The 17472-nt window shown below is 34.8% G+C and overlaps 3 protein-coding genes across 4 annotated transcripts in view; 1 reads left to right on the forward strand and 2 right to left on the reverse strand.

Annotated features, from left to right (window-relative positions):
• LOC127791769 (actin) overlaps window positions 1–1356 on the reverse strand; it is a 5448-nt gene extending 4092 nt beyond the window's left edge. The window contains exon 1 of one of the 2 annotated variants that reach the window (XM_052321808.1): window positions 1192–1354. The gene's annotated coding sequence lies outside the window, so the exon portion shown is untranslated. Of the gene's footprint in view, window positions 1–1191 lie in introns of both variants that reach the window. The other variant, XM_052321800.1, reaches the window with a different exon arrangement.
• Window positions 1357–7507: 6151 nt separating this feature from the next.
• Window positions 7508–8703, forward strand: LOC127814128 (cyclin-dependent protein kinase inhibitor SMR3-like). The gene has a single exon (XM_052355405.1). It carries the CDS (start codon window positions 7957–7959, stop codon window positions 8341–8343), a length of 387 nt encoding a protein of 128 aa, XP_052211365.1. The 5' UTR covers window positions 7508–7956; the 3' UTR covers window positions 8344–8703.
• Window positions 8704–12545: 3842 nt separating this feature from the next.
• Window positions 12546–15793, reverse strand: LOC127791081 (putative E3 ubiquitin-protein ligase XBAT31). Its single transcript, XM_052320831.1, has 8 exons — window positions 15408–15793; window positions 15261–15320; window positions 15088–15159; window positions 14883–15004; window positions 14659–14799; window positions 14462–14569; window positions 13961–14219; window positions 12546–13359 (listed from the first exon to the last, which is right to left on the reverse strand). Exons 1-8 carry the CDS (start codon window positions 15585–15587, stop codon window positions 12967–12969), a joined length of 1335 nt encoding a protein of 444 aa, XP_052176791.1. The 5' UTR covers window positions 15588–15793; the 3' UTR covers window positions 12546–12966.
• Between the last annotated feature and the right edge of the window lie 1679 nt (window positions 15794–17472).

Consider the following 17472-nt stretch of genomic DNA (forward strand, 5'->3'; position numbering starts at 1 on the left):
GATGTTTCTCTTCTACCAAAGCTACGTCAATTTTAAAGTTCCCAAAACTGTCACATCCAAATTATCAATTGTTGACATGACTTTCTTCCTTATAAATTGTACAGCCAGAGATAAAAACCAACACCATCGCAACTAGATGTCCCACAGCCAATGTAACTCTCCTAGTTTTTCAAATTCCACTGTTCATATCCTATGCAACTATTTTAGTTTCTGAAACTTTCTGAACTCTTAATGTTGCTTACAATTGGGACATCCTCTAATTTTAGGCCTCATACCATTACATACAACCAATCAAGAGTGCCCTTTGAACTATGGTCTGCACCAAAAGAGCTAAGTCTTACTGTTTCTGAGCAAGTATTTAGGGTAATGATCTCTGTATCCTTCAATCTGCTCATACACTAGCCCTTCTATATTTTATATGCTCTCTTTATGTGTAGAATGTATTTGAGACATTTTGCAGAAGGATACTTACTAAAACTTTTTTTTGTTCCTTTTTACTTCCATTTTCTTCATCCTGTTTGATGTGTCTCATACAATTTTACTAAATTTCGACTGTATAACTGGTTGTCTTTTGTGCACATGCTTCTTATAAAGTAGAAAAGAAGCTATTCACTAGAAATAGAAAATTATTGCATACTCAACCTTACTATACATATTTTTGTTCTTAATAGCAGTGCATCAATCATGCTATATTTTATTTTGTTGCCATAACTATATTTGCATCAATCAGGTATTACCTTTTGCTTTTAATCACAAGAATGTGCTTGCCCTAAAGGTTGAGAACTTGAAAAGAAATTTCACCCCAAATCAGTAAGCAGAAAAACAATTTGATAATCAAAATATCAACCTAACAAAGTATTTAACTCCCCATGAGTTGAGCTACTTGTTCAGAAGGTAATAAACACTCGTACAAGAAACATACACGTATCATGGACGATGTAATCGATTCACATCAAATAACACGGACATACTACGTATGTGCAAAAATAAGGTATCTATCGATGTAGAGAAACACAGAGGCCATATCTCTGAGAAAAACAAGGGCGGCCACAAAAAATGGGCATCAAAGTGACATTTTATCCGGGTAATCGCATCTCCCAAACAAACAGGAAAAATTCTGATCGGCAACGATCTATACATCGAAGACAAATCAAACAAATTAAGCGAAGGGAGTGAGAGCGATAGAGGAACCTGGAGCCTGAACGAAGAGCGACCTTGAGCTTGCCCGCGGTCTGAGAGTGTCGGGAGTTTGAAATTCAAAAAATTAAATTTGAGAACCAATGGGGAAATGAAACTAACGCCCAAATTAACATGAAATGCGCTTTAAATGTAAAAACCCTTAGACCCGAAGTTCTCGTCTACAATTTTGGCCGCCCGCTAGTTCCAGTCTCGAGTCTCCATCAAATTTTATCTCGCCACGTGTCGGCCTCTCGCCCCAGCCTCCCGCGAAATTACAGCTGTTTCAATTTTTCCTTGTTTAATCGAATGCTCTTTGGGTAATTCTATTTACAATCATAGAATTTGCTTTATGTAACCATTCTAATTAAAATATTAAATTTTACTATTTACAGTCACACTTACTATTTTTTACAACCATTTACATACCAAATATACCCTTCACACACTCAACTCTCAAAAACTACACCCACGCGCATCAAACCCTATTCTTCTTCTGTGACAGCGCCACCGACTTTGCTTGCCTCATCCAGCCTGTTGAAGTCCTCCAAATCGCATAACCAGTAAAAATTGTACCTTCTAGTTTAATTGATTTCATGGTAGATGTAATAGTGTTGGGACTCGTCGGAGTTCTCGACCGACGCTTGGTTAGCGCCCGAACCTGGGCGTTCGGGGGAACTGGCACCCCCGAACCCAATTGTTCGGGGGAAGCCCCGCCCTCCGAACAGCGAGTTTCGAGAGGCTGGGGCTCCCCCAAACCACGTTGTTCGGGGGAAGCCCCGCCCCCGAACAGCGAGTTTCGGGGGGCTGGGGCTCCCCCGAACCACGCTGTTCGGGGGGCTGGGGCTCTCCCGAACCACGCTGTTCGGGGGAAGCCTCGCCCCCCGAACAGAGAGTTTCGGGGGGCTGGGGCTCCCTCGAACCACGCTGTTCAAGGGGCAACTTGCAATTTTATATTTTATATGTATTATACATATTTTATATTTTATAATAGTTATAGTTATAATAATTTATGTATATAAAATATGTATGTATATAATAGTTTATATAATATAATTATGTATAATTATATATATATAATTATAACTATATATATAATTATAATTATAACTATATATTATAATATATAAAATATATATATATATATCTCCTGAACCTTGAGGTTCAGGAGAAATCAATTCTCCCGAACCTCAAGGTTCGGGAGAATTGATTTTCTATTATTTTATATTTTATAATAATTATATATATTATACATATTTTATATTTTATAATAGTTATAATTATAATAATTTATATATATAATAATTTATGTAATATAATTATGTATAACTATATATATAATTATAATTATAACTATATATATTATAATATATAAAATATATATATCTCCTGAACCTCAAGGTTCAGGAGAAATCAATTCTCCCGAATCTCAAGGTTCGGGAGAATTGATTTTCTCCGAATCTATAGATTCGGAATTCTTTCAATCTCTCGAATTTTAAGATTCGGGGGATGGGGGATGCCCCGAATCCCAAAGTTCGGAGAAATCCAAATCGTCCGAATCCCAAGTTTCGGGGTATCTCCTAGGCCCCGAACCCCAGGGTTCGGGGCTTCAGGGAAGAGTATTTTTTAATTTTTAATTAATTTTATTTTTTTAATTCATCACTCCTCGTAAATTATGTGATTTAATTTATTCGTAATATATATAAATTATGTTATTTAACTAATGATCGATGTTTATGATGTTATAAATTATGTTATTTTTAAATATAAATTATATAAATGCATGTTATTTGATAATATTGAGAAATTATTTTAATTTTTAAAAATATTAATAATTTTTTACTATTTTATATTGATTTACTATAGTTGCTGCTATTTGAAAAAATGATTGTGGCCATGGTGGGTAAGAAAGTGGGTGCACGCGCTTGAGGAGTAATGGTGAGTAGTTAATTTTCAACGATTTAAATGAGGGCAAATATGAGTTTTTATTTAAGAATATTTTAAGAATATTAAAAGTAGGTTACGGAAAGTAAAATATGTGGTTGCAAATAGAATTTCCCATGCTCTTTTCGTTTCTCATCAATGACCCGACTCTATACATGGGCCCAACCCAATTGAAAGAATTAATATAATAAGTCACTTGAGGAGCAATGCTATTAGCTAGTGGTTCAATTAAAATTAAATTAAATTCTCAACGGAACAAATTAATTTTGGTTAATTTAGTTTAGTTTTCTATTAATTCATATTTATTTTGATCTACAAAGAAAAAAATAATTTTTGATTCATTCTTAAAACTAGTGGTTCAGTTTTTAATCAAATACACTGAATTGACCAAAATATATAATTATTTTACAAAAAAATCACAAAATTTAGGTTATTTATAAAATTATTGTTAGTGATATCTTCTAATACTAAATTTAAATGACATATAGTATGCATGTAAATATATATGATGTATCATTGTACATATTTATAAAGGCAAGTTTTTCATCATTCACTATGTCTCCAGTTTGTTTTATAAATGAGTTTATGATTTTTTTATTTGAGATTCTTATTCTTAAAGTGTTAAGAATATATGACAAGATTATCTGGTAATGAAATTTTTTAAATGTTTTTGGTCTTTACATTATTCAGATGAGAACTCTGATTGATCGATTACGAATTAGCACGTAGTTTACTACCTCGATTAATATGAGATACTAATAGTTAACAATTGTGAGTCACATACCGCGTAGCATGTGATAGTAAACTCGTAAGTGGTTATTAGAAAACAATGCATTGAATGATTGATCACATAATATAGTGGATAATAATATTGTTATCAAATTATAATTGTGTAATTGATCATTTAATTTGAAGTGACACAGTTGTCTTGTGTATTGGTGTGCGAGATTTGTTGATACACTAAACCATACAATTGCGAGGTGAAGATGTTCATTTACATGGTATTATAGTGATGGTGCATGGAGGTAGGTGCTCATAGATAGAATCTGTCACCCTCATTAAGTTGGGGCAAACGTCTTTTGTTGTCGTCTGTTAGTGTGATAGGAAAGTTCTTAGCCAAAATAGTATGATTAATTAGGAAAGAGTTTCATGAGGTGTCATCTAATCATGTTGATAAGATCAAATACATAGTTACTGAATTTGAGGATTTATCATATCATGACTTTTGCTTAATCGGGATGTTAAGTGATGGAAAGATTATATTACATGGTAATCGACAACTATAATAGGTTCACTTAAAGTTATATTTTATTGTTTTTTCTATTGTTCTAGGTCGTTGCTAGGCGTTACACAAAGCATTTCAAAATATCTCGAGAATATGGAGAGATTTTTGAGATGGGTTGAAGTATTCGACCGTCGTCAAAATGGTTTGACGTTATCTGATTGCTATTAGGTAGTAAATATAAAAAGTCTCACATCATATGGTATAGCGTCCAGTATCAAGATTATACACATGTTATGTGTCGACGTTCAGAATTAGTCAATCATGATTCTTCAGCCCGCATTGATAAAATAAACACGAATGCAAGGAGAATTTTTAAGTGGTTTAGCCAAAATAATGCCTATCCACAACTGTTATCTGATAATTTTGGCAAAGTAACAGTATGTAATTGATTATGCCCATACAATGGTTTTCGACCCCTATTTATAGAATTGGGTGTTTACAATTTTGATGACTTCTAAATATAAAAGGATAATATCACGGGGATAAATTGTCCTTATCAGCTCCATAAAATCGAGAATTGATTCAGCATTATCAAGGATGTGGTTTGCTCCAGATATGACAAGTGGACATTGCCTCCGGTTATTACGCGGCCTTTTTTTCTTGCAAACTGATCAGATTGGCCAGCGAGCTAAAGGTCTTGCTGGGAGCTCACTTACTCTCGCTGTCAAAGCTCGAGTTTCAGCAATCTGCGACCTTGTTGAGGTGTCCTCGGCCTTAGGCCCATTGGACTTTGAGAGTTTGGGCCAACCTACTTGGTAGAGTTTAGTCCATAAGAGGTGGTTCAGAAATTATCCATAATATTATGTTATTAGCATTATTAATAGTTAATGATGGTTTAGAATATGTTATTAAGAGTAAATGAGGTGATTTGTTAAATGTTAATAAACCGGTTACAGCTAAATATGGGACCATATAACATGCAAATCGAAACTATCAATTGCTTCTATAAATGGTCAATTGATTTTTCCTAAAGGAATGAACGATCGATAGTTTAAAGAGTCGATCGACTGTTTTCTCAAAGAGTTGGGAAACGTTCGATAGCTCGAATGAAATGACCATTTCTACTGCCTTAGCTCAGATTGGTGACTTACACGTGTCGTCTTGGTGGCTATCCTTTGGGTAGCACGTGTAGGTTGTTGGAAGTTTCTGTAAGAAGCAGAAATCGGGGAAGAAGAAAAATGATTGACAAATGTCTTATTCCTCTTGATTTGTTATTCTTTGCTATGTTATTCTCTACTTCTGCTTATATTTCTAGTTGTAGATTGCTCAATTGTTGAGTTGGGAATTTCTAGATAATCCAGAAGAGGCTAACGGGTGCGAATGACTCAGCGTCCTTTAATTAGTACAAGACGGGGACAATAAGTTGATATCAAAAGGTTTGCTAGGTGTGGACAGATTAGGCTTTCCACAGTCTCAAGAGGATTCGATCTTAATATAAAAATAATTTCTACACTTATCTGACATCGGGGTTCAGATGCATTGTTTATTGTATTACTTATGAAGTAATATCGTGTTACATAAATACCCAATGTACATATAATTAATGTACAATCTTGCTTTCATTGTGTATATATAATACTCAATAATTTTTAAATTTTCACACACTACCATATCACTATTCCAACAATTATCACCACGATAAATATAGGTTAATATTAATTGCAATTATTACAATATTTTAAATTCTTAGTAAACGTTCTGAACTTGGGTCATTTGAACAAAATTTGATTATTTTAATTAATTTGACTAACTGTATTTCAATTAAATTGACCTTTAGATTTTAATTTTGTGTGGTATATATGTTATATGTATATAAATCCAACTCGATTGTTAAATTATTCATACTTAATCAAAACAATTGAAAGCTCACTCCTTAAATAACACTAATCTAAGCAATCGATCGTTAAGTATTAGATTCAAACTTAAGATGTTAAATTTTGACACGAAAAATATCATCATTAATAGAGCTAGCATGCACAATGAATGATAGTTATATGAGTCTTAATGTTGAAGTTTTTAATAATTTTAAAAGTGTATGGATGAAAATAAAGTAATTAATTGGAAAAAAAGTGGATGGCAACAGCAGGGCAGGGAGGCCCAGGGGATTTGAAATGGTTGGATATGGATGGGGACATTATAATGATGGGAGGTGAGGGAAGGGAACCAAAATCATTAACCACAAGCACGAGGTGAGTGGATGAGATTTTCGATTCAGACTATACTATTTAAAAAAAAAAAAAAAAGTTATGAAATATTTTAATTTTTTTAAATAAAGTGTATAGAAATAAATATTTTTTAGATATATTTAAAATATTTTATAATTCGAATTACAAAAAATAAATACAGTTAAAAATAAGAATAGACATCTTTATATAATAAACATATTTCTCAACTATTATTCTTAAATTAATAAATAAGGTAATGAATATATAATATATGCTAAAAGAAAATAGGACAGAAAGTGCATGATGGTGAAATCCAAGCAATCTAATCAGGTCGGGTCCCCCCCCGCTTTTCCAAGCATTCTTGCCGTGACGTGACAGTGCCTACAGCCTACCAAGTTGGAGAGATACTTTTTAAATAAAATGTGCATATAAGAGTATTATAAATTTATTTTTATGTTTACATGTTATTTTAAAATAAGATACATAACCACTAATAATATTATAAAATTAAAAGTAAAGCTCTGACCTATTATTCACTGTAAATATTATAATCATTTGTTATCTTAATAGAGTTGTTAAAGTATAAGATATAGTCCATATAAAAAAAATAAGTTAAAGATTAAAATAATATAGCATTATACATGATTTACATCTCTAAAGAAAGGGTATAATGGGGCACCCATGTATAAAAAGATAAAACTCGTTTTGGTTCTTTAAATTTAATTATTATTTTAGTACTGTTACTATTTGATTGGTTAAATTTAATATTTAATAAATTAATTTTTCATAATTTTATTTGGGCCAGCAACGCACTTAATTTCCCTAATATTGTTGAAGTATTTAACGTTAAGATGGTTTGGCAGCTCATGACCACGTGCTTTGCCGCTTTAAAGCTCGTTGAAATCGATAGGGAAAACGCGAGAATCAATCACTTGCCAAGAATCAATCGCCTGTATTTCAGTGCTTTCAGAGAGAGAGAGAGAGAGAGAGAGAGAGAGGCGCGCGCGCGGCCACACACATGTTGTATTGAATTCAGCATTGGATCCTCTGGGCGAAGCGGGCGAAAACATTGGGATGGCTATAATCCGAGCAAGTCACTCAACGAATTGAAATCCAAGACGATGATGATGATTTTCTTGACTAGCAAGTAGCCCAATTCTATATCACCATCATCCTCATCCATCCTTTTTCTCACCCAAAGTCTTCAGCTTTTCTAAAAAGTCTCCTTGTTGTTCCTCGCTGTCGTTTCTTCTGAAAGATACTGATACCCCAAATATTCTCCTTCCGTACTCTCTGGCTCATCAGCTGCATGAGCGAATAACACCCAGGTCATCAATTTCCTTTTCGCTATCTACGGGCATCTCAGAGACGGCTCTGAACGGCGCCATGAAATTTATTTCTTTCTTAATTGTGGGCTCAAAAGACCGCGATCATGATCAGCTTCAAGATCAGAATTTGGTTTCTTCTCTAACGATAAAGACTACGGCGCCGTCTCTCGGGAAATTTGACGCCGCCGATGATGATTACGATCATGATAGTGGGAGGTGTCGAACTCCAACTTCGTCGGATCAGAGGATTCCGTTGGTCCCCAAATGCCCGCCAGCGCCCAGAAAGCCCAAGTCGCTTCCTTTGACTCCGGGTAAAAGAAACGCGGCGACCCGGCGGCGACTCCTTCTCGATCTGTCGGGCGAGGTTGAATCACTGTTTCCTACGCCACTTGTTGCAGATCTCGGCGAGAGCGGTAGGATCAAGAAAGCCAGAAAAGTAAACTAGATCAGGTTATCATCATTTATTTTATATAGGTGTGGTAATGATCTGCATGCTCCATTTTTGTATAATCTTCTCAGGGGTTAGTTTTCTCAGCTCAATGTCGATCGTTTCTTTGGTGAAATGCAATCAAGATCGCGTTTTCTAGACTTATCAGAAATTAAAAGATTACTTTGTGTCTGCGCGTGTTGTGGGTTGCGAATGTTTGCATGACTTACCGTGTTTGTTTTAGAGGAAAGTCTATTGACTTTCCCGAGAAAATTAGACATTCTTCAACGTTGATTCAGCCAGTAGGGGGAAGAAAATCCCTAGCTAGTGTATTCTCGGTTGGCGGAAGATTGCAGTAAGTAAACAAAGGGTCCTAACTTGTATGCAGGTTTATTCTTTTTTACCAAAAGAATGAAAAATGTGAAAAAAAAAAAAAGTAAGGAAAGCTTCATTATTTTTTGGGTTCTTGGTGGAATAATGAATAATATTGTTCAATGAACTAGACTTAACATTCAAGGTGAATTATGTACAAATATTTAGTTTCACGTGAAATATTATGGTTTTATATACAAATTAATTAAATACAATAAGAGATGATTTGTTATCCGATGCGAGCATGTAAAAAGTAGATGGGGAAGAGAGATGAACTTCATATCTTACTTTAAATTTATTTATATCAGACAAATGTTACGTTATTCGTATGAGACCACGTAAAGGGTGGGTGGGAGAGAGAGAAAGATGAAGCCCATATCTTTTTTTAAATTTATTTGTATCAGATCACAAATATTATGTTGTCCGACAACATAACATGAGACAGCTTATGAAATGGGGAAATTTCCACCTATAAAAAATGAGCTGTTATACAGCCAGATGCAGTGGAACCCAGTAGAGCTTAATAGAAATTGCCTTTCTCTGCCCACCCAAAGGCCAAAGCTGACGCATTAATGTTTCTTAATGAGAACAGTAATCATAAAGCCGACACATTTATTTGTTCTATAATCGTTTTGCTAAGTTCCAAATGCTTTCCCACGCTATACTTGGAACGCAATTGGAATGCAACTTTACAAATTATATGATTGAAGCACATTAAAGTATTTTCTTAAGAGACAAACAAATAACTCTTTAAATAAAACATTTAAGTAAAAATGCACACCTATATATAATATATACAGTTATATATATATATCAATAAACTAGCAAAAACACGAGAAACACCCATAATTGATTGAAAAATGAAATATATTACTGTACCAGATTTGTTTGGATACAATATGTACTGTACAGGCCAATACTTAAAACAAAAAAGAAAAAAGAAAAAATGTAACCTTGGGGCCGTAAGTATGCAATGGAGAAGCTTAGCGGGCCGGAGAATGGGCCTAAAGAATACAAGCAGCTTAACAACTTGGTGGAACGGCCCAGGCTCGGCCCGCTTCTATTGTCTTCGCTTCATTTAAAATTTCGATCAGGAAAAAACAACAAAAAAAAAAGAAAAAAGAATTAACCCAACTTTATTAGACACCCGAAAAAAATAAATTTATTGAGTGCACACACAAATATAATAATAATAATAATAATAACAAAAAAGGGACCATATTCGTAAAATAAATCATTATAATATGTGAATGGATCATTAAGTTAACCTTAATTAAAAATCTAAGGTGGGTTCCAATATGTTAAATGAGAGGTGGTTGAGTGCAGATATTGTACCTCGTGATGTCCCTTTATTTTAGGTCTTACCAAGAACCAGATTAATTGCAATGGCAAATATAAATAAGTTAACAATGTATGACTTGTTATTTTCTTGGCGTACGTAACAAGCTGCTGGATTATTAATAGCATATATATCTATGACTTTTCAACTTTATGGTTGGAACTGAATTTTCAAAGCCTTTCTTTTGTTGACTCAACAATGGGAAATTAATTTTGGTCGGCTTAGATATTTTTCTTGCATGCTTTCTAATTTTAAGTAACACAACACCCATTGCTTGTCCCTACTTAATCATATGAAATGTAATGCTGACTTTTTTAAATGTTACTTGTCTTTAGTTAACAAGGGACCTTGATTGATCCTATCTTCTTTGGCACATTTGAACTAAATTTGATCTTTGTCGATCAAAGTGAGCCAAACTTTGATGTTACTGTCTTGTCCCCAAAACCTTACACCATGCACTTATTAGATCTAGTGATTGATGATAAATATAAATTATATCTCTCATTATCGTTATTAATATTTCTTTAACGGAATCAATACTTGTGTCAGTTGATGGGTTACGAAGATAACATATGTTAAATACCTTTTCAGGATTATGTGTTTCGTCGAGATCGAGCAGGTATGAGATATCCCTTTTCTCTGTATCAATATCCCTTTTGTGTGGCCAATAAGTTGTTGGATAAATTGATAACTTCAATCCCAACCTCTTATTGAGCTTAAATGGCATTCATCATCCTCCTTTTAGGAAATTCAAGGGTATAGAAAATAGTCTCACTTCTTAGACTCATACCTTATGATAATCACTTAAACAAAGAAAATATTAAGTGATAAAAGGTGTCTTTTTTATTAGAGGACTGTTCGTGTTGTTCAAATTTTCTTATCTTATGAATTCGATTCAAGATTCATGTTTGATTTGTAATATTTTAATTAATATTTAATTTAATCACCGAAATTTGTTATTTTTAAGTCATTTTGATAGATTCTTAGGCTTGCAATCCCATAATCAATGGCTAACTGCTCGTTTTTAATATAATTTTACTTGGTTAAAAACAAAAGACCCCTAATTAATTTTAAATAAAATTATTCTAAATTTATATATATGATATTAATTTATAAAAATTATTTACCAATAGATACAGCATTTTGGGAAAAGTAAACCATCTGAGAGCGTTAGAATCTTTGGCTGTCTGAGCTGTCTCTCAATCAGCCGCCGCTTTTACAATACAATACAAATATTGGGCTCCACATGGGAAGTCTTTCAAGTCAATCTCCTCCTCCTCCTCTACTTTTTTTTGTCTGTCTCTTTTAACCTTTAATTTTTAAAGAGAACGTTATTTTTCCACAATTTTTATATAAAAACAATTTTAGATTTACAATTGAGATGACTTTCTATTTTTAATAAATATCTATGTAGTTATTGTACAGATCGCAAAGTAATATTGATATATGCACGTAATTATATATATATATATATGCTTAACCAATATGATATATATATATACACATAATTTATAAAAGTATTATTATCTTATTTAATTTTCTTAAAAAAATAATATACAAAATATAATTTTCCCAAATTGGAAGTACCACACAAGACTTAAATCAGGAAAGAGAAGGGCAAGCCAACCATGTCAGGTGGCATTTGAAAGCCAAAGCCAAAGCCCCACGGGGTCACATTGACGCTGATGGTGAAGTACCCCCCTCAAATTGGCTTCTGTGTCTGTAGACGCACCTGTAAAATCAAATATTATTGAAGTCAGTCCCCAAAGACATAGCTGGGCGACAAATACGGAGATTGTAAATTCTTGCCGGAAACTCTTAGTAGTATGTGATCGATTTTTAGGGAAAGTAAAAATTTTGTATTTTTTTTTGGGAATAGTTATTAGTAAGTGACAATAGACGCAACGGATTCTATTGAAACGTGAGTGATAACGCACAATTAAAAAAAAATTATATTATTGAAGGCATCATCACATGACCATCGCCACCAGCTGGAGGACCATCGAATTAAATTTTCAGGGTATATATTTTTTTGACTTATTATTTGTTTAGGTTCGGCTATTAGATAGATAGGTTATGGCATATTTTTATCTTTTTCTTTATGTATAAATTTGGTCTTGTACATTGATATCATACGATAGAAATAAAATTACTCTTTGAGAGAGAATTTTACAATATTCTTAATATTCAATTTCATTATTATTGTGCATTTTCATTTTCATTACCAAATATTATGCATTTTCATTACCATCGACATAAGCATAGTAATCTTATGATATTTAATATTTTTCTATTTCATCCATTTTCATTATATCATCTCAAGTCAAAAGAAAAAAACATTTGTTTCCCATAATTCCATCCCAAATGAGAAATACATTTTAAATTCTATTTCACTCTACAAAAATTTAGTTGAAAGATTCTTAAATATGATATAAAAGTTAAGCAACAAGATTAAGTGAAATGAAAGCTTAAGATATATGTTGGATTAGGATCATAACACAACATAGAATTATGATAATAAAGCAGCACTGCAGAATGCTGAATTTCACTTATGATTATCAACTAGGCATTTGAAGAATGTTTGAATTTCACCTTACAAAAGGAAACAAGAAAGAATTCTTTTCTTCTTTGGAGTACGCACCCCCCCCACTGGCCACTGCTTCTTCAAGCTGAAGTAAACCAATCTTACAACAATATATTGACGATTGACCCCACACTACACAACAATGCTCACCAACCAAAACCTGCAAATTTCAATACTTTTGCTTATTTCTCAAATCTTACACTGCAGATGATCTCTCTCTCTCTCTCTCTCTCTCTCTATATATATATATATACCCATTAAATGGGGGCCCTGAATGGTCGGGCCATGGGGGGCTCCTCCTTTCACTGCCAAATCAATTTCTAGAAACCAAACTTTCTGCCGGATATCAAGGCTTGTCAACCCACTCGTTTTCGGCTGTTATCATTCCCGAGCCACGCCCATTTATTTTGCCAAACGAACCCATGGCTGACAAGCCTTTGAAGCTGCTGCTGCCCTCGCTCAAGTTCCTCGACTTCCTCAGTCTCCTCAGCTTTGAGGGGGCGGTGTCGTGGTCACTACTACTGAGGTTTTCAGCCTTAACTTGCACGACAGCCAATCGGGATATGCTGCTCCGGCAAAATGGGCAAACTGGTGCGGTTTGGGAAGCTGCTGTCGGATTGGGCTTGTTGTGACAACATATCGCGAGCGTGCATTGTGCACACATCTGGTGGCCGCAGCCTTGAACTTCAATTGTGCACACTTGGTCGAAGCATATGCAGCATAATTCTGTGTCGCTCACCTGCACAGAGTAAACGATCAAATTGTTAGTTAAAAGTTGGTCATCTTCTTGTAAATAATGGTTCATTGTCCCTCTGCAGACAGGAAGGACATAGTTGACGCAGCTAAATCTAAAATCAAGACAAATTTGATGATTCATCCCAAAGAAAACCGCCTTGTGTAAACGCAGGTAATCAAACAAGCAGTCAAAACAAATATTTGTTTGCAAACTCGAAATAGACCACCAATATCAAGACTGTATAGCCAAGGAAATAATACGTTAAGAAAATATCTTTTAAACGAAAGCTGATATTAGTTACACCCCCCACAGACCAGTTCAAAAGCGAGAAGACTTGACTTCACAGGCCAAGCAAAACCGTCTTCATTTGAATGCTTATGGTCAGCTTTGCCGGGAGATTAACTATAGTAGCAAGCTTCCAGGACCAAGTCAACATTGAAACTTTTTAGTAATTAATTCCACAGTTTTGGAGTTTCTAGTGGATATTTTCTGCATATGATTCTAATATCAATTAGGCCTATACATATGAAGCTTAATTAATTTTCATCCAGGACAACCTGATTAAGAACAATGATTTGCACCTTAATGGGAAGGAATAAGTTACCTCAGAAATATTATCATCAGTTCCAGCATCAGAATGTGATGGAGATGGAAGCGAGTAACCCGTCCCCTTCAAAATATTCTTTTCCCTCTCCTTGTTTGCCTCCATCAGAGCCTGTTCTAAAAGAGCTTTTGCTTCTGCACTCAGCTCGCTGATGAACTTCAAAGGTGACGGCCATACAAGAGGCTCTGCCGATGAAGGATTCAGCAGGGCTGCACACGCTCCATGCTTGTGCTTTAGAGCAACCATGTACGGTATTCTCCTGCACCGTGACCCGGGTTAAGGAAAAAAGTTATTATAGAGGAAGTACAGATAATACCATGCTTCGAACTTAGGTCCTAGCTGCAGGATTCAGATCCAATACAGGACTTCTTTCATTTTAATAAATATAACAGATCATTCAAAGAAAAACCTTCAAACTATACATAAGCACATTGGATTAGCTGACACGGCATAAATTGGAAAGTCTCCATTCCTAAATTCAAAAGGTGACCCGAGCAGTACCCCGATGCATCTCTTTGGAGTCGGTCGGCGCCCCAAGCCAACAATTCACGGATGCAATCAAGAGAACCCCCTCTAGCGGCCAAATGGAGAGGAGTGCTTCCCGGGAAGCTGCAGAAATCGAATTAATTCATCAAGACAAAGGCACAATTGATATCCAAAGATTGGAACAACAATGATGAGCTTAAGCCAATTATTACCCATAACAACCAGTTGAAGCACAGACCAGACCTCCATTGTCTAAGAGAATATGGAGACATTCCGATCGTCTTTGTCGGGCCGCCAAGTGCAAAGGTGTTGCTCCTTTATCATCTCTAATATTTACAAACCGGGCATAACCCCTGAAATCCAATACAATACAATAACCAGTTATGAACCGTCCAATTTAGTACTCAAACAATCACACGGAGAGAGAAAGACCCACCAAGAGGCAGCAATACGGGAAGAACGGGAAGCAGAGAGAATGGCCTGTAGGCAATCAGAATGGCCATAATAAGCAGCATAGTGCAAACAGGTCCTCCCATGGCTTGAATCAAACATCAAAATCTGGGAAAACAGTCGATAAAATATAAGAATGAAAAACATAATCACACAACTTCTGATAAAAGATATCAGGGAATCTGACAAACATTTGCCCCGGCTTCAATAAGCTTTTGCACACAAGAGATCCTCCCATGCATCGCAGCCATCATAAGCGGAGTCTGAAGCATAAGCAACAATCGAAATTAGAAGTCACAACTTCACATTCTGGTTTTTTAGTTAGAAATTGAAGGTAAACGAATGAGTATAAGAGCAACCTCACCTGTCTACACCGATTCAACAAATCCGGCTTAACAGATCGATCCAAAAGCATGGAAACAATCTGAAAAAACAGGCCCCGCAGATCAAAACCCAATCAAGATCAGTAAAAAGAAGTTCAACTTGCGATCAACAAATCCAGAGAACCCACCTCGATCCGGCCATTGGCAGCGGCGATGTGAAGGGCAGAGTGGCGATCGTACACAGTGGTCTGGTGGATGAGAGATGGGTCTCTCTCCAGCAGAGCCTCGACGGTGTGCAAGTCGCCGAACTGCACGGCGGTGAAGAGCTCGTGCTCCGGGCTCGCTCCGCAACTAAGCCCCTGACCCATCACTGAATATCACACTTCCTCTTCCCTGTTTCCCAATATCTCTCTCTGTGTATATATATGTGTGCGTGTGTTTGTATGTAAAAATAGGGCCGCCGGAGACGCTACACCTAGATCATTGGCCACCGTCACCGGAAGTAGAGGTGGAGGCAGAGGTAGGTGTGGCGTCAACGGCTGAAAGGTGAAGTTCGCATCGCAGGGCTATAAGGGGGCGGGGCGCCGGATTTAGAGCTGCCCGAAGAGGGGGCAGCGGGTAGCTGACCGTGTCAGGAATGGCCAGTCACTGACTCTGACCCACCGGTCCGCAGCCAGATATTTTTATTTGGGGCAGCACCATTATAGAGATTCTCTAAAATCATAATTCATAGCTGTGATTTAATTATAATTGTTAATATCGTATTAAATAAAATATCATATTTGTTTGTACGAAGTGGTACTATTCTGATTTATAATAAATTAATAATTTTAGCTGTAAAATATATAAATACAATAATTTTTTCAACAAAAATATCATAACCTAAGATAAACATATATAGTTTAACTAAAATAATAATTTTGCGTAAACAACGTATATGTATTTTCATTTATTAATTAATATTAATTGGTATTGCCTAATGACTGATATTAATAGATATTTAAACCAAAATAATATCAACATTTTGAGTAGTATGTAAGATATCAATAACTATAGTTTATTTAAGCGCTCTTTTATATGAAATTGACTAATTTTGTTTTGAATTATTTTTTAATTGTATTAGTATTTAAACAGTGATTCAATGAAAATGAGTGCTTAAAGTGAAACTAATATTTTAAATTTTTGATTTTCTAATATTGAGATATATGACAGCTAATTAGTAGTAGATAGAATTGTGGGCATTCTGATTGAATTAATATATAATTTAAGTTAAATATTTTTAATAAAAATAATTTAAAACCTGCCTAAGACAAGTAAAAAGAGGAGACTGGACGTAGCAGAGAGAGAATTATTAGATGATCTCGTTTGACTGGTTCACGGGCAGGGGCAGGAAGGAGCGCTCAAATGTCAAATCCAGCTCTTATCTATTGCTTCCGACTATCCCAAGAACAATAACTGGGACCGGCGTAGGGCAGCCAGGCCCTGCCTGCCCGGTGCCGCCTCCACTCCTCCATTTTTTACTTTTTCCAATCTGCAATTACGCTTGGTAGTCTTGCTTTTGTTGCGTCAATTTCCAACATTGGGAAACTAAACAAAATATTATAATTTTCTAAATATATTATTTTATATATAAAAATTTAAAATATAATGGCTATTAATTAATTATCAAAAGACGCGCGGGTTGAAAATTTTGGGCGGATTGATGCATGAATGTATGATATAAGTGAAATATTAATATTATAAGATTATATATGTTAATCATATATTAATGAAAAGCATAGATTTTCGGATCCGCACATGCTTGGGAGATCAAAGAGATTGGGCACATCATCCTAATGGACTCGCTTATCAGTTTTCTAGTATTTAATTACATAGAATATGTTAATATTATCCCACCACCTGTTGTTCTTCGAGACTAATGTTTTATTTTGAATAATGATAAGTTATGATTCATAAGTCATAAATTTAATTTTTTTATCATATGTAATAAGGTAAATTTTTTATATATAATTTATTTTTTTTATCAAAATTAAGAACACGAGCGACAACGACTATGATAATTTTAAGATTAATATTTTTATTTTTTTATCTGCCTTGTCTTTTCTCAGTGATAAAAAAAAAAATCTCAAAAATTATGATAGATTTAAATTTTGTAGCTTTCAAATGACAGTCCCTAAAGTGAGAACCAAACCGATGATCCATAATCAAAGCGACCAATGGAATAGGAATCTATAATATGACCACTGGTGCTTA

Source organism: Diospyros lotus, chromosome 1 (genome assembly GCF_014633365.1).
Source record: "Diospyros lotus cultivar Yz01 chromosome 1, ASM1463336v1, whole genome shotgun sequence".
In the NCBI taxonomy this organism is placed as follows: domain Eukaryota; kingdom Viridiplantae; phylum Streptophyta; class Magnoliopsida; order Ericales; family Ebenaceae; genus Diospyros; species Diospyros lotus.